This window comes from Megalops cyprinoides, chromosome 2, assembly GCF_013368585.1.
Source record: "Megalops cyprinoides isolate fMegCyp1 chromosome 2, fMegCyp1.pri, whole genome shotgun sequence".
Classification (NCBI taxonomy): Eukaryota; Metazoa; Chordata; class Actinopteri; order Elopiformes; family Megalopidae; genus Megalops; species Megalops cyprinoides.
The window spans coordinates 44,061,734-44,089,560 of NC_050584.1; the positions used below are offsets into that span (position 1 = coordinate 44,061,734).

Below are 27,827 nucleotides of genomic sequence, written 5' to 3' on the forward strand. Positions count from 1 at the left end.
GCATCTGCTTTTGATTCACAGGTGTCTTCTCAAGTAATAAGAATATGCAACAGATTGCTTAAATAGAACACAAATTATTACACACAATAATAAATATATAACAGTTATAACAAATATAAGTAACAGTTGACCTAATGAAGGCATTGTTTGGAGTCTTGTACCTCAGGACTATATGCCTTTCCTGTGTTTTTTAACTAGCTGTGTAACAGTGCTGTAACTAGTTTTTGAACGGAACAAAAACAATGCCATGAATGTCAATAAATAACACAGTGGATCTGTGCAGACATTAAATGACACAGCAACAGATCCATATTCTCTGTGCAACAGATAAACCCAAGTATCCAAATAAACAACTGGTCCAGTTTTGTACCTAAATTATTTCTTTAGGGATGACTGTTTTACAGGAATATACCATTTGACCATTACCAGTATTTCCCATTCAAAGTGCTATATGCATCACACAAATGCTGACCAGGCATACCAAGCAGCCAGGAACAGTGTACCCAGAGAAATATAGGTATCCTGTATTCATTTGTGTAATGTCTGACATTCATCTATAATTCATGGGGATCATACTGGAGAGCTGCACTGAAATAACTAAACTTGAAAATTCATAAAGCATATAAAAATAGCTTGCAACACACCTGGAAAAAGTGCCTGGATAGTAAATGATAGGTGTGTAGGTTTTGCAGGATCAGGAAGAGTCCAGCTGTGCTGGAGAATGATCAAGGCACCAAACTCAGTCATCATCAGCAGAGCCAGCTGGTAGCAGGTTTTTCTCACCAAGAGACAGCGAGAGTACCCTGCAGTCTTTCATGCCATTCTGTTCCAGCGTGCCACACCTCAGTCAGGTCTGTGTCCTATCCAGATCACACCTTGCTCTCCTGTGTGCTGTTGTCCACTAAGAACAAGGTCAGAGGATCTTTGCTTCCAGAGGTCTCTCCCGTGCACTGCACTCCACTGGCAACAGACTTTCTGAGCTTCTGATGCTGCTGCTTTGACATACCAATGCAGCCCTGCATCATCCAGTTTGGTTCACCTTCTTTGGGTCTGACCTCAGGCGGTCTACTCGGTTGAGCTGACTCCATTGCTCCATTTACACTCACCTCCCTGAGCTGATCGTCATCACTCTGGTCCTTGGCAAAGTTTACAAACACCTGTAGGAGATCAAATTGCTTGTCTCAGTTTGGCAAGAGTTGGTCCTTCTCCACAGTTGATTCAAGACACTCAACTTTGCATGTTAGAAGAAAGAAAGTATTGCTAATACATGCTACTGACAGTCAAGTTATTTACATAGCAATCACTAGCTAGCTATATATTCGATTTTAAACATCTCAATACGGAAACTGCTAAGGGAAGACAACAATGGTATGTGGTTTTTAAGCATGCAAATAATAACATATTTGTGAAATTAATCAGTAGCTCTAGTTATCTAGCTTGCAGGAAGTAAAAAACAGATATAACATCCATAAATTCTGGATTTATAGTAAATATGAATGCAACAAATTTGATCTGTCTCCAGATGGGATGAAATGGGCTTCCTGTAGCTGGGTGTGGTGATACACTGGAGGTTACAGTATCTCTGAAATCACAACACCTGAGGCAACTGGAAATGCAAGCTCTTGAGGGAGTCACACTTTAGTACAGGTGAAGTCTTTCTTACAGAAACAAGGATGCGCATCTACTGACAGCGAGCAAGTCCATCAACCCCCCTACCTGATCCAGTGTGGTCTGTGATACGGAGTAGTCTGCGATGCCTAACTCTTCACTGCTGTTGCACAGGATGTCAAAGACACGGGCCAGAGAGCAGGTGTGGGATGGGAGCTGGTACTGCAGCACATTGTGGTGGCGCTCCTTCAGCTCAATGCCGGGGAAGGAGGTCTTGATATAGGAGTCCACAGGGCAGGGCTCCTCAGATGGTTCTGACAGTCGCAAGATGATAGTGTAGCCATCTCCAAATCTGGGCAGAGAAAGGAATCAAAGAGAGACTTTCAGAAACCAAAGATTGGAGGGGTTTAGATACTTAATTCTGTATATTAGGAAAAAGGATGTACCCTGCATCATGATTAAGTAGGATGATCAGGGTATGAGGGAGACACTTGCATTGTACATAAACAAGGCAAAAGAAGAAGACTTTGCATCCATATAAATACAGACATTTCTCCATTTATGAAAAGTCAGGGCTGGTGAAAAAATAAATACATACAGTGCACATGTTGAAAATTTCTAAAAAAAATGGTTTAAAAAGTTCTCTATTATTTTCAAAGTACACATTTGGATTATATACTCTTAAGTTGAGATAATACAGGTAAATCATACTATCACTACAGTACTACAGTACTACAGTAAAACGGTATTATAAAATGATGCAGATAGTAAACTGACTAGGAGGAAATGCTACAATACAGTTACCTTTAGTTAGTCTATGAAGTCTACAGTCTTTCAAGTCTTTCCTGAGTTCATTTAAACTGTTGAGGATTTTAAATTGTCTGGAGATGAAAAAGTTTGACTGCATGTCATTTGTAAAATTTGTAAAAAGAACATCCTCGTTTTGTCATTTTTTAGCTATCTAGAATTGAACATGACAGAGGCAAACTGTGTGACTGATGTAAAATGCCTTAGCATGGCTATATTAGGACGAACTATGAGCACAACACTGATGTGTCTTATCCTGAGAGCCTTTATCATGGTCTAAATACAGACACTGCAACATGTGTTTTTAAGGGTAGGAGAATATGATATGTCTTGAATCCAAAAGGAATCACGTGTGCAGACATTGTCTTGCAAAACAAGTCAGAATACTGTAGCACTCCTTCCCTGCCTTCAAGTCAATTAAACATTTGTTCTGTGTGAAAATTTCTTATATTAGGATTCATAATTTAAGGAGTATCTTTTACCACATTCATTTGTTAGACACAGTGTCTGAAAAACCATGTGTTAATACTGTGATACTTTCTCTAATTGCCCTATGTACCTCCAACATCCACACAAGACAGTACCTGTTCTTAAGGTGCTGCACAGAACCCAAGCATTGGAACCTCCCATTCACCATGATGGCCATTCGGGTACACAGAGCTTCACATTCTTCCATGCTTTGAAAGTACACACAGAAAATCACGTCATTAGGCACATGCACTTTATTTCAATTCTAAATACATCTTCTTAATACTGTAAGAATGAATAATGTGTATGACAGCGTAATACGCTAGGGCACAAGTGCCCCCTACCTGTGAGATGTAAGAATAACAGCTCGTCCTTCCTTGATGACACTGAGGATACAATTCCAAAGGAAACGTTTGGCTTTGGGGTCCATCCCTGTGGTGGGCTCATCCTGGTGAGACAGAGAAAACAACACAGAGAATGGCTGTAGTCACCACCATACAAGGTTGTCATAGTCCAATGCTCTGAAGCGGAAACTTACCAGGAATATGACAGGTGGGGCCCCGATGAGAGAAATGGCAGTAGAAAGTTTGCGCTTGTTGCCACCGCTGTAACCACCGGCTTCACGCTCAGCGTATTGGGTCAGCCCAAGCTTTTTCACTCCCCACTGTGCTACCTAGGAAAGTCAAAGAGCATGGAATGTATTTTTTCATCCTACTAGCAGACACTCGACCCCCTGACCTCTGTTACACAAATGGATTCTGGTAAGCACCAAACAAGCTTCCCAATATAGCAACTCTCAGGGCATTAAAATAGAATGGCAGATTATCAACATAATTACACGCTGATTAACCCTTTCGTAATCAATGACAGGAACACAGTTCTTAATGTATAAGCACTGGTCCCTAAAGTTATTACACTGCATCCTATAGCTGAGTAGAAGCTTTATATTACATTACTTAGCAGATGTTCTTACCCAGAGCGACTTACATAGGTTACGGTTCTCAATGTTATCCATTTATACACCTGGATATTTACAGAGGCAACTGTGAGTTAAATACCTTGCACAAGGGTACAGCAGCAGTGTCCCAGCGAGGATTGAACTGGCAACCTTTTGGTTATGAGTCCTGCTCCTTAACCACTATGCTACACTGCCGCCCTGTGGCAGAGTAAGTAAGCTTTGCAGAGCTAGGGCGAGAGTGTAATGGCTCTGGTACCTTTGCCACGGCCTCCTCCTGGACCCCTCTCAATCGGGCGTAGAACTCCAAGTGCTCCCTGCCTGTCAGGAGATCACTGATGGCATCGAACTGCGGGCAGTAGCCCATGAGCTGGTGGACTCTCTCCATTTCAGTCAACACACTAGTATTCACGGCACAGGAGAGCAATTACAAAGTCACTACAATGGAGATGATGGTTTCTACATTCATTTCAGCTTTATTCAGCTAGTGCACATGTACAAGGTTAGGAGGTCATTCTCAAAATAATTGCTCTAAAATGTTTAAGTTTTTCTTTAGAATTCTTTAGAATTAGTTTGTATGGTTATACTTTAAATACAATGGGCTAAACCTAATCTGACTGCAACAAGACAGCAATGACTGAAGCCAAACCCAATTGAAATCAAGGGGACGAGGTTACCTGTGGCCACCGAGGAAAGCCTCTCCATAGGTGATGGAGGTGTCTCCTGTGAGCATGCGGAAAGTGGAGGTCTTTCCAGCACCATTGACCCCAAGCAGCCCAAAACACTGGCAGAAAAGGGTTTGAAAGTCACATCCCACTTCATTGACAATTTGAAAGATTCTACTCGATACCATGTCTATATTTAAGGAGCAGATGAGGTAGCGATATGGCTTAAGTTGCGTGGACAATTCTGTCACCATCTTTGCGGACTATATCCCCACACTATGAGATGCATCCACATGTACTACTGTGTACCCAAGAGCATGACCAAAGGGGCTAAGCACAGCAGAGGAAACATCACTTTCAGTCTCCTCACCTCCCCACGAGGAATTCCCAGGCAGAGACGGTCCACTGCAGGTTTCCTGCCTGCCTTGTACACCTGCACAGTCAGGGGCATGAGAGTTGTCAGGATTATTTTGACTAAGATTAATCACACAAAAAAGAGAGCTGCCAGAGTAGGGCACTGGTCAACCATAATCTGATACGGGCTCCCTTCCCTCCTCCCAGTTTCTTTCTCTTACCTTACTCAATTCCTTCACTGTCAGTATATCACCATGTGCTCTGCCACTATTCACCCTGTCTCTTTCCTTTGATACATCCTGGTCCTCTGGGCCCAATGGGGGCAGTACAGGCTCAGACCACGACCTGAAAAAATACCGTCATGAACACAGCGGCTTCACTTGAGTGAAACTGAGAGACAAGGTGGACATATGTTAGGTGTTTCAGAAGGGGTTTGCAGTTATCGTCACTCTACCTTAAACTAATGAAAAAGTTATACTGCAGCAGCAAGGTGAAGAGGAAGAAGACCACGCCCTCCACAGCCATGGCAAACAGGTTCTTCCCTACAAAATCCCAGGAGAGTGGGTCCAAGGTCTGCTTGGTGCCTGTGGACACAGAGAGACCAATTAGATAATCCATTCCCACCGCAGGCTTAGACCAATAGTGTAACTATAACTACAACTACCCATGTAACACTTCCAAAGAACAGAAAGGTATTCATAAGCAGAGAGTGCAGACTGCAAAACCAAGGTAAAGAAGTGTCCGCAATAGGCTCATGTCCACCCTTCAGACTTCCATGTGTGTGTCTGCTGTCTTATGCATGTGTACAAGTATAACCTACCCAGGCGCTGGAAAGCATCTGCCATGGCCTGATTCTTAGCCATATCAATGAGCCCACGACCCAGACAGAAATGTGGAAAGATCAAAAAGACTTTCTTCAGGATTTTATTGACATCATTCAGGTGCTGTAAATAGAAAAGAGAAGAGAAGTTACAATGTACCTGCAAATGGTAAAGTAAAGTAAAGTACTTCTATTCACAGGCACCTTAGGAGACAATAATTAATTCTTGTATTATATGTTATTTTACTATTTGAAGTTCAGACATATAGAAATACATATATGCACAGAAAAAAACATGAATTGAAATGTAAGAGGGGCAAGCAATTAAACTCAATGACCACAATGTAGTCTCTCTGAATGTCATTAATTTGTAAAGTCCTTTTAAAACTGTAGCAAAAAAGGGATACACACACTGTTCAAAACAGCAAGTCATTTATTGCAATAATTATCTCTCTTATCAGTTATTCTGCTTGCTCACTTTGACTATTACACAAAAGGAAAGTGTTGTTTTTGCACCTTTAAGATGGCAATAATGAAGGAGTGTTCCACAAATGCTAAACAGCACCAATAGAGTATTGCATATTTTGATATAGTATGCAATTAGATCTCCACTAATAAAGCAAAAATCATGCACACTAAATCAGCTACCTAGCTATCTATGATGTGTGCATTCAGCATTTAATTCTTATCTTATGTGTTGTAGTATCAGAATGTTGGGTTGGAAAAGATAAAGTATTACAGCTATTCTGATATATATTAGTATTTTAACACACATATCACATCTAAGATATTACATCTGACACAAGCTATTTTCATCTGCTTGTGCAAATGCTTGTTCTGCTTCCTATGTAAGGTCTCTCTGAACACTCAAAGACGAGTCCTGTAAATGCAAAATTGAAAAGGAAACTGTGCACTGACTTGGTCGTGTGTGGGTAAGCGTGGATCACCTACATCATTTGCACAGCAAATAACAGTCCATTCCAGTGTTTCACAGGTTAGGACTTCAGGTGGAAATATGCTTAAAAGAAACGCGTTCAACTTTCCTGTAGCTAGACCCTCCTAAGTACTGCTTAGCCCTCCTTAGCACTGCTAATTCATAGACCCTGTGTCTATGAATAACAGGACTGATATTCCAGCTGTGTTACCAGCTTTAAATACCTGATCTGTGAAGAGCTCCAGGACGAAAGTGGCTATGCTGCCATTGATACCGATGAAGAGATTCACAGATGTGAGGACTACATACGCAGTGCTGGGGACACTGAACAGGAAGGAGGCTGGGTACATGAGCGGCGTGATGGACCAGCTGCCACATACAGAGGGTTACGAAGAGAGGGAAAACAACTGGTCAGTAAGGGGGCTCCAGCTGCCACTGTGCAGCCAATAATGTATACCCCTGATTCTCAAATAAGGCTTACTGTAATATACATTATTACATTGCTTTATTGTCATTTAGCAAATGCTCTTAACCAGAGCAACAGCTGAATATTTACTGAGGCAATTTTGTATTAAGTACCTTGCCCAAGGGTACAACAGCAGTGCCCCAGTGGGGAATCGAACCAATTGAACCAGAAACCATTTGGTTACGAGCCCTGCTCCTGCTCCTATAAGACATATACTGTAAATACCTGCATATAGTTGTGACTGATAAAGTCTATGATCCTCACTATGGCACTTGGTGAAGATATGCAACTCTAAAAACATGCAATAATTACTGATGTATGCATCAGTTTATCTTGTATGTATCCATGATTCTGAATTAAACAAAGTCTTAAGCATTAGACTTGTGCCCATAAGCACAAGCTGGGGGGTCAATGTACTGTTGGTAAAGAGGCAAAACAAATATATGCAGGTACACTGCTGTTGTAGTCAAAGTGAATTTACTGACCAATTCCCTGAGTCTGTTACTCATAGCAGGAAATTACCAATTTACTACAACTGTTATGGAAATCAGGCAATTATGCAGTCATGCTTTTGTCACAACTAGTGGTATACGTCACAGAACATAATGGACAGCCACCTGGCCCAAGTGAGAATACATGTAAAAACAAGTTTTTAAGAGTAATTAGAACAATATGTTGAAACATCAAAATATAAAATATGTGAAATATTGTGCTTGAAATATATAGCTATTTCAAATATTGTGAAGCATGAAATGAAGTCACTCTGCATTATAAAGGAATCAGATGAACATGGCAAGATCTCTTGATGGTCAGTGTTCATTGATAAAAAAAAAAAAGGATTTTACTGTAAATGCACCATCTACAGCTAAACTGTTTCACACAACTGATAATAATCTGTAACTTTTTGACAGAAGAATTGCATCCAGTATGTATCAGATCGAAGGTGCACTGCACTGCTATCCCAGAGAAACGGTTCGTAGATGAAAATTTCATCCATCACAACCTGTCTAACACTGTTGCTCATTTAACTTGGATGGATACACCTCTGTTCTGTTGTGGTGGAAGTCACCCTGGACAAGAGCATCTGCTAAATGAATGTAATGTAATGTGATTTAAATCTGGCCGGTCTGTTTACAAAATAGAACAAACATATATAAATGATTACTGGTAATAAAGACATTGTCAACAAATTCCTTCAGCTCTTACCCATAAAGCATCAGCAAAAGAACCAGAGCAGGCAAGTTAGTTTCAGACACATATGCCTGCTGCTGGAAGCCAATGAAGATGAAGACCACCATGGTAGCGGGCACTGTGTAGTTCAGCTGTGACCAAGACAAAATAAGGAAAGGACTGAGGTTTATCAAAGCACCACATTACTGTTAAATATTTTATTTACATCTAAAAGAGAAATATGTGCACACACTGAACAATCTGATCAATTACTGTTTTTCTGTATGTGTTATAAGTGAGAGGGTTATCATATATTTTTTATACCAATACAAAACAGGCCTCTGGAAGGATTATTTGTGAGCTTTATTGATTAGAAAGATGAACTGAGAAGAAACCGTTAGAGCAACTGACCATGTCCCAAGTGAAGTTAGCCAGCCAATAGAGGAGCGGCTTGACGCCACTCACAAACTGCAGGTGCTTGGCCTTGCTGACCCTCTCCTCAATGAGGAAGAGAACAAAGCTGGCTGGGACGAAGGACATGGCGAATATCACACAGATAGACACCAAAACATCCACAGAGGTAGTCATCCTGGGCAGTGGAAGGGAAGGAAAGGGAGAGGTTACCATGTATAGCCAAGGCAGTGACAATCTGCCCGTGAACGAAAATGTTTGGAGGAACAAAGCACAGGGAAAGACCTCACATTGCCATCTCACTAAGCTGCTCCTTTGTGAGGTTGAGTGGGTGGTTGTAGGCAGTTATGCCATGTTTCCTTCGCTCTGGTCCTGGAGGTAGGCTAGCACGGAGGAGCCCATTGTTCATGACATTGATGAATGATGTCACAGCATGCCAGCCCTTGTTGTTGAACCAAACCTGACAGGAGAGCCACTGGTTAGTCATAACTGTACCTTACACCTCTCTGTCTCTGGCTTATATTTCAAGGATGATGGTTTCCACCTCTGTCTCTTACCTTAACATTGTTTTGCCTGTTCAGTCCACCAAGAAACCCAGGTAACCTATGCAGAAGCGAGTCCAGTGAGCTGTTCTGTGAGAGTGAGAGAGTGATTCAGCACTGGGGCATCAGAGATTACATCAGCAATCGTGGAGCAGAGTAAATATGAGTGAGAGACAATGAGGGAGGGTGTCAGTGCTCCCGCCCCCTAGCTGTGGTGTTTTTGTTTTTCCCCGCCTGTCCTTGTGCTTTTGTTTTCCTTGTGTTCTAGCCCTGCCCCACTCCCCGCCCAGTTCTCCACCCGCCTGATTGCCTCATCGCCTTCACCTGCCTGCACACCTGCTTTCCATCCCCTTGTCAGCCCTGCCCTATATCTTCCCTGCGTGTCCCTGTCCTGTTGCTAGATCGTAGCAGTGTGATTCCGCTTGTTTCGTCCCCGCCATTTTCTTTTCTGTGTGCTGTTTCCCGTTTTCGACCTGCCTGTTTCCGACCTGATTGCTGCCTGCCGCTCTGCCCTGTTCGCCCAATATCTCTGCCTGCCCGGTGTTCGACCCTGCCTGTTTGGGTTTTCCTGTACCTGGATTTACCCTCGGACTGCCTCTCTGGTTTTGACCCTGCTTGTTAACCGTTTAACGATCTTGCCTGCGATTTCATTAAATCTGCCTGGAAACCGACACACCTGTGGTCTGCGACTGAGTCCTTGCCCGAGGCCTGACAGAGGGAGGAAAAGATTCAAGCAATTTGACAGGATATAGCACAAGTCCTCAAGCCCCTACCTGTTGCACTCTGTATCTGGTCCTTATTGACAGGACAGTTTCCTCCAGGCGATGGATTTCAGGTACAGGCTGAGAGCTGCTGCCACCTACAGAGAAGCCACCGTATCTGCAAGAGAAATATAGCTACATGATGAATGTGACCTTTCCCACCACTTGATAAGAGCCTTAACAAGTGATCTAATGTTCTCAGCCTTATTAGATGGTGGTGGTAGTGTATCATAGTAGTAAGGAGCAGGGCTCATAACGGAAAGGCTGCTGATTCGATTCCCTGCTCAGGCACTACCATTGTACCCTTCAGTAAGGTACTTAACCCAGAATTGCCTCAGTAAATATCCAGCTGTATAAATGGATATCATGTAAAAATTGTAACCTATGTAAATTGCTCTGGATTGGAGTGTCTGATAAATACCAATAATGTAATGTAATGTAATGGTGCTCTCTAATGGCTTACCGGAACTCATTAACCCACTTCTTGGTCCGCAGGCTGGGATAGGAATAGAGAGAACAATGTGATAAAAAGAAGAGACAGTAAAAAAAACATCCACTCAATCATAGAGATCAAGACCTAAAATCTCAGCAGAAATAAAAACATGGCTTCATCAATAACTCCAATCTGGTCATGTTAACATGAGCAGTCGAGAAGTAGCTTAAATGCACCCTAAGTTCTGACCTCTTGCGCACAATCTGGGGGTATGTCTTGACCAGGTAGTCTGAGAGATTGCGACCAGTCAAGTTTTGTAGAATGTCTCCAGTCAGCCTCTTGATCTGTAGAGCACAATGACAGATGCAAGAAAGTGTCTGATCAAGGGTGTATTCAACATCAAAAACAATAAGTACATCAGATGGAGAGCACAGCCTTATTAGTATTCAATGGCAGAAACAAATCTGTTTAAAAAGGCATTTTCATCACCTGTGACATATCAAGCCCAAAAACCCATTCATATTCTGTTACTTTAGCATTCTGTACTAGGTGTGGTGAAAAGCACATCAAACGTGGGTCTGAAATACAGGCCCTGCAGACTAAATGATAGGAGAGGTGGTGACGGTGGATGTGTGATGACGCTTTCTGACCTGAGGAGGGGGAATGCCCCCTGCTCCCTCTGGGCAGTCGGGTAGCATTCTGCGGACATCCTCGGAGCTGCACTGGCACTCGGGTGAGGGCTGCTCTGTACTCCAGTTGCCTTTGCTAAGGAGCTGCCATGTGGTGAAAGACACATGAGGCCTCTGGAACACAGCCTCCTCCTCCTGCACGCATGGCGGCTTCCTGTGGAGACACGGCAGGCTGAGAGACACAGGCAAAGCGGACGACACCCTGCTGCACAGCACAGGATTGATGACAGGAGACAGAGACGAGTAACGTGCAAAAAAATATAAGGCTGCAATAGATATGAGAATTTGGTCGCACTGGACAAGAGCATGTGCTATGCAACTGCAGTGTAATTATGCAATCTGTTATAACCAGAGCGGGCATCAGGAATACTGTCATGAGCTTCGATAATGTCAGCACGACTGGTAAACCTATCGTGTGATGTATACGGGAGAGGAATGAAAGCAGATCGTGCTCCGTATGGGGAACACAGGTTAATTGCTTTTGCAGTGTAATTTCCAAAGACAGGAGACACTGGAGGGAATGCCTTACTCGCTAGTTTCCATGCACTTGGTCCCAAAACCAGGTGGTTCCAACAGAGCATCCAGTAAATTTTTCATTGCTGCGTTCTCAGGGGCGTCATTGCTGGAAAGAAGAGGAATTCGGTAACAAATGGCCAATGACATGACAGAGAGAGGCTAATGAATGGAGATGTGGCAGAGAGGTGAGCTAGATGGGGAGCTGAATGGGAACAGTGAAGCAGGAACATGTGTGTCGGAGAGAAGACCTTTACCTGAAAAACGTGTACTGCTCTCCATACATCCAAGGCTGAAGCTCAAGAGCAGGATACTTCCCAAAGGGAGGCACAATCAAACTGAAGAGGAGGGCGATCAAAACAAAAACAGCCGGCAGGACGATCTAGAGGACAGGACACCACACTAATTACTAGAGAACCTCTACACTTCATTCTGTACACTCTCTTTTGTACTCTATATTCTTCCACTTTTGCTCAAACATCCTGCCAACTGGCATGAAAAAAAAAACCCATTACTGGCCATACCTGAGCAAAGAAGCCCCTTCGACTGCGGCGTGCATATAACCACCGCTTAATGAAGAGGGCCCGCAGCTGCTGCAGGGGAAGGCCCCACCCAGTAAGGGGCACACCACCTCTCCCGTCCCCACTCAGAAGATCCGTCTCCTGGGGCTCTGTGTGCAAGACATGGGGTAGCAGTGTTTAACTCAGGGCACTACCCGCCTAAGGGTGCCGAGTAACTCCTGCAGCTATCCAGGCTGTCTACAATGGAGGTTTCAGAGCAGTGCTAACTTGAGTCTGTGAAGGGTCCAGTCTGAATAATTAGAATGTAATGGTAACTCAGGTCTGTGCAGGCTCATTAGTAACATGGTGACAATTATTGACAGCTAAATAAATGGCAGTTTTATGTATGCTGTGACTGTGACTATTTTCACTGTAAGAAGTACCTTGCTTTCGCAGTCGTTTCCCTCCTGGCAGCAGTGCAGAGAGATAAAGGGGAAAGTCAAAAACAAACAAGGGGGGATAACCAGTCTCCACAAACGGGGCCTGTGTTAGGTCAGCATGAATGGCAGCGAGAGAGTGAATGGGAGGGTGGGAGAGGGGGGCTCAGTATGAGGCTACCTGTCTCTGGCTCCTCAGCTGGGTCTCCCTGCTGACCAGGTGGCCCAGAGGATTTATTCTGTGCCTCATCAGGGTCAGCATCCACTCCTGTCTCCTCAGCCACTTTCAGAAAGATCTAAATAGGTGTGCAGAGGTCAATAAACACATGCGTCTCTGTGGAAGAAATTTGCTGCATTAATATGATTATTTTTCTCTCATAGAGGTGACCTTCCTGTTTTGTAGGCATACGTGACTAATATGACTTCTCCTTACTCTTTTCAACAATCTACATATTAATCAAACATGTTCTTAAAGATGACACCACTGATGTTGCAGGCACACCTTATTGTCCAGCTTATGTGATATTGTTTAGTTCATTTTTGTGATATTATGTAGCTTATTTTAGTGCTCTTGCCAGGATGTAATTAACAGATGTATCCTGTTTTACCCCAGTATTTCTTTTATTATGGGATATATATATGACTTTGTCTCCGCTCTGAGTTAGACAACTACAGTACTTTGTACTTCTCTCCATGATTTCAGGAAATAAAGCTTGATCCTGACCAACGTCTGAGAGTTATTCAATATTCTCCAAGCACAAAGCTATATGTTCCATATAATCACTTAGCAAAACAATGTACATGCTTATCTAGACCTTATGGCATGGTTCAAAACATAATTAATCCAATTAGTCCAATAACCACATGAATATAAACTGCACAGTATGTAACGTCCACAGTTACATCTGTCACTACTGTGCTAATCTTTGAGCTCTTCGAATGCTTTGAACTCAATCAACTCTTCTGACTTCCATGTACCCCAGACAAAATGAGGTAGTGCCTTTGATGGATGGCATCCTCAGTCCTTCAGCAAACGACACACAGAAATGAACAGAACAGACAGCAGGAGCAGCTGTGGGTTTTAATCCAGGAGCTAAAGGCAGTTAAAGTGTCTGAACGCAGCTTTTGAAATACGTGTGAAAGCTCCTCACCTCCTCCAGCGTGGTGTCAGAGAGGCCATAGCTGGTGATGCCCAGCTCACCCAGCCTCTTGTCCAGCTCAGCCAGGAAGCAGGCCAGACTGCCGTCCTCGGCAGCAGAGTGCGGGAAGTTGATCACTGCCTCCCTGCCCACATCCTCCACCAGCCGCGCCTCTGATATGTGGCGCCGCGCCAACGCTAGCAGAGCAGCCACGTCTGGAGTCAGGGGAGGGAGGGAGAGGGGGTGAGTACAGAGGGGAAGACTGCCCTACGACTGAAACCGACCCACAATCCTCCCACCCTCGGACAGACACTCACCCGAACCACTGCACTCACTGCCCAGCCCCGTGTCGTCACTCTTGGAGGAGTCGCTATCCTGAAACACAAAGGGGGTACAAATTTACTCCGGGATAAATATGAGATCCTGACACTCATTTTCATCTGGAAATGAACATGAGAATTTTGTAAACAGCAGACGTATCACGGATAACGCTGCAGGCAGTTCAGGTGGTATCAGATGAAGTAAAAGTCCTTCAAAAATGTAGGATTTGATTCATTTACTGAACTGTGTAAAATGTATGTATGGCTAACTATAGACTATGTAGCATGACAATGGTATTTCAAGGAGTACAAGACATGTACCAGTCAAAACAGAGATGTAGTTTTATTGGGACACATAAATTTACAGCAATTCTTGCCATCAGAGGAGATACAGGTTTAGACATATGTGAAATTCCACGATTCACAAAATGTACAGATGACGCATACATGAAATGACGTAATAAAAATGATCTGTCTGTGGAATAGGTTAAATAACATGTCAGATGTTAATTTTTGAAAATATACACACGTGATGTCCAAAACTGTTTAATTTAAACTATAATACAAATACTGAATTCATAAGGCATAAGGCAGAATATGCTGCTGAGATTTGGCCTGACCGAAAGACCCTGTACTCATCCAGGGAAGACTTCTGCTCCAGGGTCTAACTTCAGTGAAGCATCTGAAATAGCCCAGTACTTTCTGGTAAGATGAGATGAAGCATTATTACTAAAGAGTGAGCAGTCAAAGAGAGCAGGTTACTGTGGGCTACCTTTGTGTTGGCAGGGAGGGAAACCTTGCCAGCGCTGGCACTGTGGGAGGGTCCACCCTCTGCATCCCTCTTCACTGCGGTGAGGTAGTAACCAGTTCCCAAACGGGCCTTCAGGAACAGCGGAGAGCCACAGCAACACAGCTTTCCCTGGGAGATGATGGCGATCCGATCACCTAGGAGATCCGCCTCATCCATATAGTGGGTAGACAGGATGATGGTACGATCTAAGGAAGGAAGTGTGCAATGCAGAGTGAAGCAGAGTGTGAAGCACTTATCCAGAAAACACAGGCCAGAATTCATAAGTAATAGACCCCCCCAATGCATTGTATGTCTCACAAAGCAAGGAACTGAAACCTGCACAACTATAACATTATATTCTTATACCTGGTATTAAACAGAGCATTCGAGAGTATTTGTGGACCTCTCCCTTATGGGGGCATACTGCACTACCGTGCCATCCTCTTGCCCCAGCGATGCCCTGACCTTTGCGGTATTTGAGCAGCAGGTCCCAGATGCCACGGCGGGAGTACGGGTCCACTCCAGCTGTGGGCTCGTCCAGAACCACCACCTTGGACCCGCCCACAAAGGCAATCGCCACAGACAGCTTCCTTTGCATCCCCCCTGAGAGAGGACAGAGTCAGAGCAGACAGAATTTACATGAATGTGTGTGGGCTGCAATAACACAGGAATTGTTAGCTACAGCACTAGAGGCAATCAGATGATTTTGGCAGATCGCACCCTGTCACAGATAGCAAATCAGTTAGTAGCAGATGGGTAGGAAGTACCAGAGAGGTTCCTGGTCTGCTCGTGGCGTTTGTGTAGCAGCCCCACATCTTCCAGCAGCTGGTCCATCTCCTCCTTCACCTCAGAGTTGGACAGGCCTTTCAGACGGCCATAGAACCACACATGCTCCTCCACTGTGAGTCTGACCAGAACCAGGAGGAAGTGTCACATGTTCACAGCACAGAACCTTGATACTATCATCATGCAGGCTTTACAGTAGTGAACACGAGTTACAACACTGCTAAGTTTGTAAAAAATCAGCAGTGACAGATTCCAGGTTTATCTACAGCTCAGCACAGAGGGTGCAGTTTATTTCTCCAGTATAGTGAGCCGTACATCCGAGGGTCACAATAGCAGCACAATATCTATGCAGAGATAGGACACTAAGTCTGGGCTCTTACATGTCAAAGAGCACATTATGCTGTGGACATACACCCAGGCTCCTGCGTATGTCGTCCATGTCAGTGCGGATGTCCATACCCTTGACGTATATTGTACCAGAAGTGGGGGGAAACAGACCTGTCAGTATCGACCTATCAGAGAGAAAGAATCAGCTTGATATTAATTCCATTGACATAAACATTGTCTAAGAGATATGGTTACAAGACCAAGCATAATGCTCTTTAAATGAAAGACATAATAATTATAATAATTCCATTTCAGCTCAATTTTTTTATCTGCTTGTAAAGACACAGTCCTCACATTGTGGTAGTCTTGCCAGCACCGTTGTGCCCCAGGAAGGAGGTTATTTGGCCTTCAAAGAACTTGAGGCTGAGGTGATTAACAGCCAGCTTGGCACCTTGCTTGTAAATTTTGACCAGGCTCCGGATGGCTACCCCCAGGGGAAGGTGAGAGGGCTCCTCCTCAACACACACTGCCACAGAGGGAGAGAAGGGGGGCTGTCAAACCAAGGGAATCACAACACATATGACTGGACTGAAACCAAAGCCACTTCTGTTACTCAGACACAAAACCATTCTCACCCTCTGAGTCCTCGGCAGGAGCCGGAGGGATTGGTAAGCCCACCTCTAGTGGAACCCCACCCCAGTAATTCAACTGGAAGATGAAATACCAGGGTCTGGGAATCCCAAACTCTCCTGAAACACAGGGAAAAAAGTTTGTGAGTCTGTATCTGTATGATGAAGTAGTGCACCTCACAGGAATATTATAAGTCTGCTTACCTGGGAAAACCGCCTCTATGTACCATGTGGCCACTCCGTAGATCAGAGCATCCACATACAAGAGGATGATAGAGGTCCTGAAATTGTAGGAGTCTCCCTCCATAGGGCTGGAAACCAGGTTAAACCACTGGATGCCCACCCCTTGCTCCTCGTACAGGGAGAAATATTCGCAACCGAAACCAAAAGCCACTGGAGATAGCAGGCTCTGCAGGGAAATATACACACTTCATTTGCAAACAAGATAAAGAAGCAGGCCTTGGAACGTGTTTTCACCAGAAGCAATCCCAATGCATCATTTTTTATTCAAATGTAATTTGGACAATTTAGACAATCCATGAGGGGCAACTAGGGAGCAAACTTTTACTGGAATATTACAATTACCAGACATTACAGAATGATACGAATGTCAGGGTGAGTAAGGGAGGAAGAGGGAAAGCAGAACTCACTGCAAAGATCCGCAGGCCGAAAGTGAGGTGATCCCTCCAGGCCACACAGAGCACATAGGGCAGGTAGAGGGAGAAGTAGATGAGGCCTCCGCAGGCTGCTGCCAGGTTGGCGCGTGAAAAGAAGGTGCTGATGAGGAAGCACTGCATGATGGTGGCCGTGGCGAAGGCAGCCAGGAAGAAGAAGACCACAGAAGGATCGCTGTAGGGAAGGATGTCTCCCCACTGAGAGAAATAACAAAAACACTGAAAGACACCTGTGCAAAATTCACCCTATTCATATAAATATTTCCACACATTCAAATACCAAGACTAACAATGAGAATGTGTGCAGGGTCAATAAGCTTTTAACCATTTTTAAATATTAATGTTTGTCTGAAGTAGGTACCCATTTAAATCATTCATAAAAGCATGCAGAAACAACAACAACAAGCGATAGCTAGATACAGAAAGAGACAGCAGAGACATCACAAGAGGATGTGCTATGCTGCCAGTCTGCTCTGAGAATAAAATGGGTGAGCTGCTTGCCTTGAGTAAGGCGATGAGGAGGCCGGCGCTGATCAGGAAGGGGACAAAGCTGCTGATGAACCAGCTGACCCACAGCATGCCGGTGCCCAGCCCCATGATGCGCATGGTCTCCTTCAGCCGCGCCTCCTTCTCGTAGACCACGCCCTTAATGATCATGGCCACGGAGTAGATCCAGGCCAGCGTCATGAAGAGGGGCAGTGAGCGGTTCAGCACGCGCAGGAAGCTGGAGACAGGAAGTACGCGGGGGGGAAGGAGCAATGGGGAGAAGTGACAGTGTGAGAGGAAACTGTAAAGTGGGGAGGGGGTGACAAAGGTAAACATGTGGGGTGGCCGTGTAGTATAGGGTAAGGAGCAGAGCTTCTAACCAAAAGTATCCTGGTTCAATTCCCCACTGGGGCACTTAGTTAGGCAAGGCGCTTAACCCAGACCTGCCTCATTAATTATCCAGCTGTATAAATGGATGACATGTAAAAACTGTACTCTATGTAAGCCATTCTGCATAAGAGCATCTACTACATGCTGGTAATGTAACATAAACACTGTTGAGCTCTGGAAAAACACTCACACATCATCCACGTAGCAGGGGTAAGGCATCTGCTGCAGGTAGGTCCCGATGTGCTGCTCCTTGCCGGTGAGCACGCGGGAGAGGGCATGCTCCACCAGGTCCTGCACGTACACAAAACCTCCCCACACATAGCGCATGTCGTTGAAGGGGTCTGCTGCTGGACCTGGATCCCAGAATCTGACAAGGCCAATTGAACAACTTATGCATGAGGCATCCTTTACATCACTGGCAACTCCATCTTGTAACTGAGTGATATGACAGATGCTAAAATCTGCATAACTGCATTGCTGTAGGATAATAAATAATGATACTCCTATCATTATTAGGATCATCACATAGAAATAATAAAAGCTGACACTCATCAGCACGCTTAACCAACCAGGGCAAAACAATAAGATTCAGCCAGGTCACAATGGCCCTCATGTACCCACACTGTCTTTCATCAGTGCCATCAGTGCTTTTATCACTTCTTACCTGTCCTTGATCTTATTGGTGCGGGTGACGTCGTCGATGTCCATGCGGATCTTGTAAGAGACGTGAGGGGGCAGTTTGGCTGAAGAGGGATCTGGTAGGAGGAACACTATACCAGCCCAGAACTGACGATCCTCCAGCAGCTCCAGCGCCCTTTCAACCAGCTCTCCCTCAGAGGCAGCCCCCTCCAGCTTGTTCAGAGAGAAGCACTATGAGTAGAGAGGGGAAAAAAAGAGGGGGATGAATGTAGGACTAGCAGTAACCTACAGAGCAGGATCAGTGAACTCACGTCAGCAATGGAAAAACAGAACACAGCTTTACAGGCCAGACAAACAACTGACATCCATGAGGTCTTATGTTTCAATGGGAAAGCGTGCTTCAGTAGGGCAGGGGTACCTGGGTGACTTGAGAGAGGGTGTTTATGGTGTTGTTCACTTCCCGGTACACGTCCTGCCACGTGTACGGTGCCCCATCTTTACGGGGAGCGTCTGGCGAGGGAGTGGACAGGAAGTTGGCGATCCGGGAGGCTGTCCAGGATGTGTTTTCCAAACGGAGGTTTACAAGCACGGCCACTTCAGGCCGCCTCAGTAGATCCTGTCATCCAAGCCAGAGAGCATTGTCAAGCAATAAAGTCAATCCTCAGTCTCTGGGGATAACTAAGCCGTAACCAGAGGATGCATGAAATACTGTCGACCAGTCAATCAGGAAGACAGCTGTGGTAATCAGTTCTCGAAAGTGGTCCTACCTGCAGCAGTCGAATTTCAATGCTGCTCTCCATGAATGACTTGATTTGGGGTCCTACTTCCTCCCATGCCCCTTGAAGGTCTTGTAGTATATTCAAGTCATGGAATGTCCTGTTCACCTACGAGACAGATGTGTTACCCATATGTGATTAAACCTGCGCACAATAATGGCAACACATTACTGCTCAATAAACACAGTTTTTTTTTTTTGGGGGGGGGGGGGTGAGAGAAATAAATGGTAACATTTGATATGAATTTTCATTTTCATTCAAGAGAAATGTTTACTGATGAGATATGACCATAATCAAGCTGCATTTTTTTCAAAATCAATGAGAGAGAGACAGAAAAGAGAGGGAGTGAGAAGAGAGAGGGGATAAATGGGAAGAGAGAGGAAGGAAGGGAGGATGGGGAAGAAAGAAGAAGAGGTCCATGTGTGACAGACCTCTCTCATGATGCTGCGTGTCACTGGAGTGTCTGGTGTATACAGCAGTTTCCCAACAAACAGCGGTTTGATCCCACGCCATACAATACGAGACAGTGGATTAGACTCCAGGCTCTGAATGAGGCTTTTGCAGTATGGAGCTGGGAAAAATAAATTAGCCATCAGTGTCATGCAAACAGGTGCCTTGTCATCTCATAGCTTCAACATAATGTATTATTGTTTGATAAGAAAAAAAATCATCTAAATATCTCAGAGGTCACAAATCAAATGAACTCAAACCAAATTGTTCTGGGTATCAAATCATATTACAGTAGTCCTGACTGTTAAGAATTATGTTGTGGTAACTGGAACATTGGTTAATCTGTTTGTTATAAGCATCTCTTTATGTTGCAGTGTTCATGGCCCGTGAAATACAGGATGGTTAGTCATGCTCACTTGTGGTGTTATCACGCTCCATGTTCGTTTCCTCTGTGCCGTTCTTGCCAAGGAAAGACTTAATGTCATTGTCCTCATACCAGTTGAGAGAGGGGATCCGCTCGCCACCACCCTCTGGGTGTCCACACACGATTCGGGAGAAGGCTCTGAAGCTTTCGCGAGGCAGGGCTGTTCTGTTTTCTGGGGAGAGCAGCTGCAGCTGTGTGTTCAACTCGGAGAAGCTGGACAGCGAGGACAGCTGAGGCACAAACAGATGCAGACCAATGAGCTATTCCATGAACTATTTCAAGCTAATATGAGCTATACTATAGTATGTATAGTATCTTATAGTATTCTATAGGAATAGTTTTACACAGCTTCAGTCATACAAAGTGCAGGCTACTTTACACTGGGATCTCTCACATGCACAGTGAAACCTGATACAGAACAATCCGGTAGGAAACACCATCTGCCAGGAACGCACAGCTTTAGAGAAGGTTGCTCACACACAGCGAGTCAGCAAGTCAAACAATTAAGCACCCACACGTGAGCACGTTCATCCCAGCAGCTCGTGTTCCTCTGACACCTCTGGTTGACCCCACAGGGGGTTTGCCCAGACAAAGAGAGCACCGTGATTACCTCTGAATTATGAAAGAGGGCGTGCTGGCTCACCTCATCCATGAGTAGGGCCACTTCCTGTGAAACGGAGCTGGCTGCCTTGCTGAGGACTCGCAGCTCAGCGGCATTGGACAGCAGTCTCTGCCTCTGAGGACAGGAGAGAGCTCTGTGAGGACATGATGCTACTGACAATAACAATCGAGACTCTCAAGACAGGATTTCTCTGCTTTTGATCTGTGTGACGGTGGGCTGTCTCCCAAAATTCCTCCTTTTGCTGATCCCTGATGAGGGACTGTATTTTTAGTAACTTACTGTTACTTTTTTTTGGATGAGTTTAAAATACAATGACACCATCATTTTGGTTGTAATACGTTGCAAACTTCCTCTTAAGTGTGGATTAAACCCACAGACTATTAAATCTTTAAACCTGCGAAAACAATTGTATTGTATGCAGCACGAATATGGAACAATCATGTTGTGTGACCAAAATGTGTGAAACAAAAATATGTTATGTTTTATGGATTTTACACTACTCATTAGTGATAAAGTATAGTATTTTCTATTATATTGACAACAGTGTTACATATATTTACAGTTCAGAATGTTACAGACAGGATCTACATGTACATGCGATGTGAGATACTGCTATCTGTTTTGCAGAAAGCAAATGGCTGATATTCATACTGCATACAATTTAAAATGATTTAAATGTTTGCTTGGATTTGTTTGACTGAATCGATTGCATACTTTAGAAGAAGCTTGCAACATCCTTCATAGTCCTTACAAAAAACACCACAGTCTATTGCCAGAAGCTGTAAATGAACCCTCACCAGGGGTCAAATATCTCAAAAATATTTTTAACGAAGCCTCTTCCACAGTCTACATGATTTAATCTATTTGACTGCATTTTGTGCTGTTGTCTGGGAGAGACGACTTCAGCGAACAGAGAATGTTGATGAGAGGCCCTCTCTTTCAATCACCCTTGCATCATGAGAATGACAAAACAACTTCATTCTGTTTCACATCAGACAGGAAGGATTTTTGTTTCCTTCCCATTCTGCGAAGATAGCAGGGCTTAACTGGTCTGCTGCCGAGACAGGTTTCAGCAGAGTTCATTGTGCTGAACAAATTGAGGCTTTTGTCTGTAGTTTGTTTGTCTGTGCACCGAGAGTAAGACGGCCCTCAAACAGTTGATATATACACTACAACACTGTAGAGGAAAGTCTTGTTGGGTAACTACTATACACTGTATCTTCCTTCAGGTGAGGAGAAAGACATGATGAAACATGGGATATGGGATAGGGGAAAGGGATATTGCCAATACTGAGGAGTTATTGACTGGCAGTACATTTCTGTGCTGCTATACAATGTGAACGTTGTGACCTGATATCCAGACCCAGCTGAGACTACTTTTGAAAGATCTGAAAGAGTTTCAGCCACAGATAGTAAAGTTGACATATGTGGATAGTTGTAGCAGGACACTGACTGTGAAGATCTTGCTGTAGTCCAACTGTGAGAGGAACAGCTGCTCCGCTGCCTGTAGTGTGTCTGCAGGGATGGCACACAAATGACCCTGCAGCTCCGGCAGCGAGTCCTCACTGTCCACTGTCAGGTACTGACCCAACATGGTGGCATTGCATACAATCTCCTTCAGACGCAGCCCAGCCCCAGCCAAAGACACCTGCAGACACACAGGTTGTGACAAGTACTGATGTGCACAGCATTTCCACTCTTTCAAGCATCCTCCTTTCGTGGTATTACAAAAAGTGATGCAGGTTGAGAGGTGGCTTACCACCTGGAAGTTGAGTCTAGCCCTCATCAGCTGATCCAGAGCAGAGGGAGGCAATCTGCCATTGACCAGGAGGAAGCTGGAGAAGGTCTCATTGGCTCGAAGATACTCTCCAACTGGCATATCTGTCATGCAATCACAATCAGACCCTTAGAAGCCTCTACCTAGGCCATCGGCTTCATAGGTTCACACAAGTCCATAACATTATGGCAACTTTTTATGGATGTATTTTTTCATACTGAACCACAACTGTGCTGTTACTGAGAGAATATGAACCACTGTCTGAACTGGGCTACTGGATATCTGCTGTGAAATAGTCAACAGTGATACAAAGACCTACTTTCCCTTGTCTATACTTTTCTCACTGACTTCAATTTTGATGATCTCTCCTTGGAGTATACACTTTTTGTAGGTGATAGATACACTCAGCACCTTCAGTGCATATTACAGGAAGTTGTTTGTGCACTGAGGCAACGCCATGAAGCTACAAGATAGTCCTCATCAGGGTCTTTCAGCAGGAATCATGTCAACCTTTGATCCACACAACAAACAGCAGCAAGAACAGGGAGGGTTCCCAAGCTTCCACACAATCTGCTCCTCACCGTGGCAGTACTCTAAGAGGATTACAGAAGCTCACATGGCCCTTTGACAAACTCTGGGGGACTAATGTTCAACCACAACAACACTTTCCCATAAGGAAGGCCAGCAAGCCTCTGAGTAGTTACATAGCATGAACTGGTCATCAAAACTGGATTTTCAACCAATGTCAACAATTCATGTGTCTCTCTAGTGTTGCCTTACTCCTTTCCCATAGATTAGTAATGTCTAAATGAAGAAAAACAATAGATGATTACTTGGCCAGACATTTGGCCTCTCTCCAAAGTTCCGCGCAGCCGTGAGGAGGTCTTGAAATCCTGAATAAATTGTCTGGTTGCTGCTGTACGAGAGGACGGTCCTGGCGTCTACAAAGAGTCGAGAGAGGCTGCAAGGGGTAGGATTATGGTCAGGAATTTTGCACTAATGTCAACAAAAATTATTTCAAGAAATCCGGCTCTGTGAAACACACATTTACAAGCACATTTAATTGTGTTTTCCTTTGCTGGAGTACAGTATACTCACATGGAGTTGTCAAAGTTGTCCACCTGCCCTGGGTTCTCCCCCGGGGTGGGCTGGTGAAAGCAGGGGTTGTTGACATTGCATATGATCCCCTGAATCCAGGGCAGGGCTCCTGCTGAGGGAAGGGCCTTGTTGGGGAAGTGACCTGAAACGCACAACAGCATCAGTGAAGAAGCATTTCAGCAAAGTCCTGGTTTAACGAAGGTCAAGAAAATAACAGATTGGAGAAACAGTGCATAGCATCCTGGAAAGCTTTCACATCATTAATCAGCTTACTCAATCTGCTTGGCATTTCAACCAAGCAGGGGAAGGGAGAAGTAAATCATTTTGTAAGGCTAAGGAGGCCTCAACTGTCAGGGTACAACGCATACACAAGAGGCACTCACATTGACTCTGCTTGTATGGAGGGTGGGAGTGGCGTACAGAGATGAGAATGACGAACAGGAACAGAGGCCAGAGCAGCTCGATAACCAGTTGGATCTGGAGTGAGACAACAGCACAACATCATACTACAGAACACACCAAGCAGCGTGCATACAAAAAAGTCACAAAAAATTCACAAGTTTGTGCAGACATGTAGCTGCATCAACATAGCATGAAGCCATGTGTTTTATGATTGTCATGCCTTTTTTGTGTGCTACAAACAACCATTAGGATATTGTCACAATAAATATTTAAGTATATGCATCTTATATTGGTGTTATTCCTGATGGTGTAGATTAATTGTACATCACAGATGAATGTTATACAGTTACACTCATGATAAACACATCTGTTTAGCTGCCTATGGGAAGGGAGGATTCCGACTGCCCACCTTACTCCTCCTGCGATATGTGATGTTCTTCCAGAGCAGAAGCAACAGCTGCGTCCTGATGCCCATGGTCTGCTGCAGGGAGCTACCAGGCCATGGCGCAGCACTGAGACTGCAACAAGAACATGGGGGAGTCAAGACATGGATAAGAATTACTCCTGAAATAAAAGTCAACCTCTGACCTCACCAGCCTCCATATAGGGATAGTGCCTTTTTCTTTCTCAAGGCCAAAGACAATTAATTGAAACAAGATAAAGCTGTTAACTACCCTGACATTTCACAACAGAAATGTAAACTCAGGGTTGTAGTCAGGGGTATTCAGAGACCAAGTGATCCAAAACCATCTTCCGCTGAAATCTCTCGCTGACACAAATGAACAGCTCCTGCACAGTGTTAGAATGTGTTATTCATTATGAGCATGTCAAAAGAAAGGCTTCAGACCCGATTCCCTCAAAACACAACTCTTTTTATTGCAAAAAAAAAAACATGGAATATGTCAATCACACAAATGAGGAAGAGGATATTCTAGGAGCAGAGGAGTGTTGATCTCCTCAGGACTACCCACAGTCTTCTGATCCTACAATCCTTGTTATCCTAATTGGTTTACAGGACTTTTAGATATCAAGATTAATCTTTACTCAGCTGTGTATATTTTCCCATGCAAACAGGGAAATGGACTATCATATTTGATCTAGTTTGTGTTATACACCATTTCCTTTAAAGTAATTCAGTGGGTTTATCTGTGATATTGCTAGCAGCTTACTTTTCAACTAACTGGCAGGGTCATTGTATGTGGAATTGAATTACATGGCCACAGTTGCCCAAGTGTTACAGATCTTCTGTGTGACAGCTAACATTAATCAAAATTAAGGAATGCACAAGAAACTGTCAGCAGAGACAAACACTTTTTAATAATTATGTATCTAGAACTTTACTTCAAGGTATGTGTTAGCATTATATTTAGAATGCTAACACATGTTATGTCATGTATACTGTGTTGCGCTTACATGTTGATCTAGGCGTCCACTTGCGATCTCAGAACTATGTTTGGCACTTATGCTTGTTCTTACGTGGTTAGTGGTGTCCTGTTTATACAACTTCTTATTCCTCTTTATTAGATGCACTGTGTAAATCACACTGGACAAGAGTGTCTTCTGAATGACAGTAATGTAATAGAGACAGTACGTTTCACATGTTCACCAGTCCTGGATAGCTCTAGCTGGTTGTCTTGAGTTACCACTGAAAACCTCAATCAAGAAGTGAGAATTTTATGCAAGAAATAGATTAGGCCAGATAAGGTAAAACAGAAAGAACAAACAGGAAACCAGAGAAGATTTTTGGCAGTGTTCCTTGTAAAATATTATGAAAAATAGCTTAGAAGTGCAACACCAACTTTGCAATACGGCAACATGTGACTGTACCTGTAGCTGCCCCCATGTAAACTACTCTATTCACATTATTAACACTGAATTCAATGTTTTTCCTCAATGAAATCAGCAGGGCATCCTCCTAAGAATCATATGAAGTATGCCAGTATTATGCTCCAAGTGTAGCCCTTTATTTTTCCACAGAGCATATCACCTGAGAAGCCCAGGCTGGGTGGTCATAGAGGCATTGTCAATTCATACTTTTTAATGTAATTTAATTAACTGAAGAGAGATTGTGGAAGACGCTAACAATCTTGTCAATCACCTGGTACTCATGTCAAGGCAATTTAGACCAAATATTCTGTGGCACGCAATGCACAATTCATTATCATTATCTTTAATATTTCACTTACAGTACATAAGGACAGGGAGATCCTAAGTTAAGTATAACAAGGAGTGTTTGTTTACTGTGTTATTACATCAAATACTACCATATTGTTTCAGTGCTAAGCACAATTTATCTTAAGTTTCTAAACGCAAAATATAGGCTGAGTCTGTTCAACAATTACTTGCAGAAACATTTAATGACCAACTATGATAACACGGCAAGCAAGACAACAAATGATGTCCTTACGTCACAGGGCAGGACTCCGATATTCCACTTAGATTCTCCATTCAGTAAACTCAGTACAGATCAATAAAGCTGGCCAAAACGCTCTTACCAAAAAACACTCTATTGGCCTTATCGACAAAATACGCAGTCGAATTAAATGCATACAATTTAAGAACATTTAGCCGAATGGTTTTCCCGTTTCATGAGGAAGCAAGCATGTAAAGGTGAGACAACGATGATGCGTCAATCTATTTGTTATCAAGCGCTAACAAGAAACTAAACCGGCAATGCTACGAATCAGAAAAAAGGACAGCGTCCTTTTATACAAACTCGATGTAGCTACACAATGTTCACCTGTAAAGTGTGTTGGAATGTGTCTCCTCGACGTTTCAGTTTCCCAAGAGGTCCTATGTGTCCCCTACTGAAATTAAGCCCCATTCGTAGCACACTGTTTCCATTCGATAAGAATGTCTCCCATGTTCCTGGTCCGCTTGCAGACGCTGATTGGCCAAGAGAGAACGGGGCACGGTTCAGAAATACCGGTTTCAAACCTGATTGGCTAGTTCCCGGTTTATTCTGGTATACTAACAAAGAAGATTGACCCCGTGACAGGTGGCCGGGAATTACTGTACACACGGAGGCCGAAATAATCCACGAAACTTTACATGCAACCAAGCAAAAAAAAAAAAAAAAAAAAACTAAAGCTGACAAATTTAGCTTTCCAAGTGATTTTCTTGAAGGCTGACGTCACCATTTTGTCTGAAGTTATAAATTCGGCCAAAAGAAGTCCAGGGGAAACATGTAATTCTGTATATGTAAGTATATGTAATGCAATTATTATCTAAACAGACAGCAGGTGTCTTTCTGTTTTTTGACCTTGATATTGTGTCCAAGACCATCTGTTTCTCTGATGTGTAGTAATAAAAAAACATAATCTTAAGGGTTTTTTAAGGTTAAGGTTATTTTTTAAGGTTATTTCAATTTTCAACTGATTTACACATGTCACAGCAGGTTATAATAATTTACTCCAAATAATGACCTCCTTCAGAACAAAACATATAAAACAAAACTTAGCAAGAGTTTTTAAGGCCTGGAGCTGTCCATCCTTGTTCTGAATAGGGGAAAACAGGGCATTAATTGAGATGGATGTATTTTTTTTTTACACCTGCCAGTTAACTC

At 43.7% G+C, this 27,827-nt stretch overlaps 1 protein-coding gene across 1 annotated transcript; it reads right to left on the bottom strand.

Annotated features, from left to right (window-relative positions):
• zgc:172302 (phospholipid-transporting ATPase ABCA1) lies at window positions 1-27,080 on the bottom strand. The gene is made up of 49 exons (XM_036555231.1): window positions 27,003-27,080; window positions 24,672-24,780; window positions 24,244-24,337; window positions 23,861-24,002; window positions 23,596-23,723; window positions 22,745-22,866; window positions 22,439-22,633; window positions 21,007-21,099; window positions 20,356-20,593; window positions 19,921-20,060; window positions 19,481-19,597; window positions 19,132-19,329; window positions 18,739-18,944; window positions 18,265-18,441; window positions 17,700-17,922; window positions 17,175-17,396; window positions 16,729-16,933; window positions 16,531-16,644; window positions 16,250-16,421; window positions 15,949-16,080; window positions 15,550-15,689; window positions 15,248-15,385; window positions 14,765-14,988; window positions 13,990-14,047; window positions 13,685-13,887; window positions 12,715-12,829; window positions 12,121-12,266; window positions 11,854-11,978; window positions 11,613-11,705; window positions 11,045-11,237; window positions 10,644-10,738; window positions 10,425-10,457; window positions 9,974-10,079; window positions 9,216-9,290; window positions 8,949-9,118; window positions 8,659-8,836; window positions 8,284-8,399; window positions 6,836-6,980; window positions 5,678-5,801; window positions 5,312-5,441; window positions 5,079-5,202; window positions 4,874-4,936; window positions 4,516-4,622; window positions 4,098-4,239; window positions 3,422-3,556; window positions 3,228-3,331; window positions 3,000-3,092; window positions 1,717-1,960; window positions 1-1,157 (listed from the first exon to the last, which is right to left on the bottom strand). The coding sequence occupies exons 2-49, from the start codon at window positions 24,735-24,737 to the stop codon at window positions 870-872; spliced, it is 6,891 nt and encodes a 2,296-aa protein (XP_036411124.1). The 5' UTR covers window positions 24,738-24,780; window positions 27,003-27,080; the 3' UTR covers window positions 1-869.
• Between the last annotated feature and the right edge of the window lie 747 nt (window positions 27,081-27,827).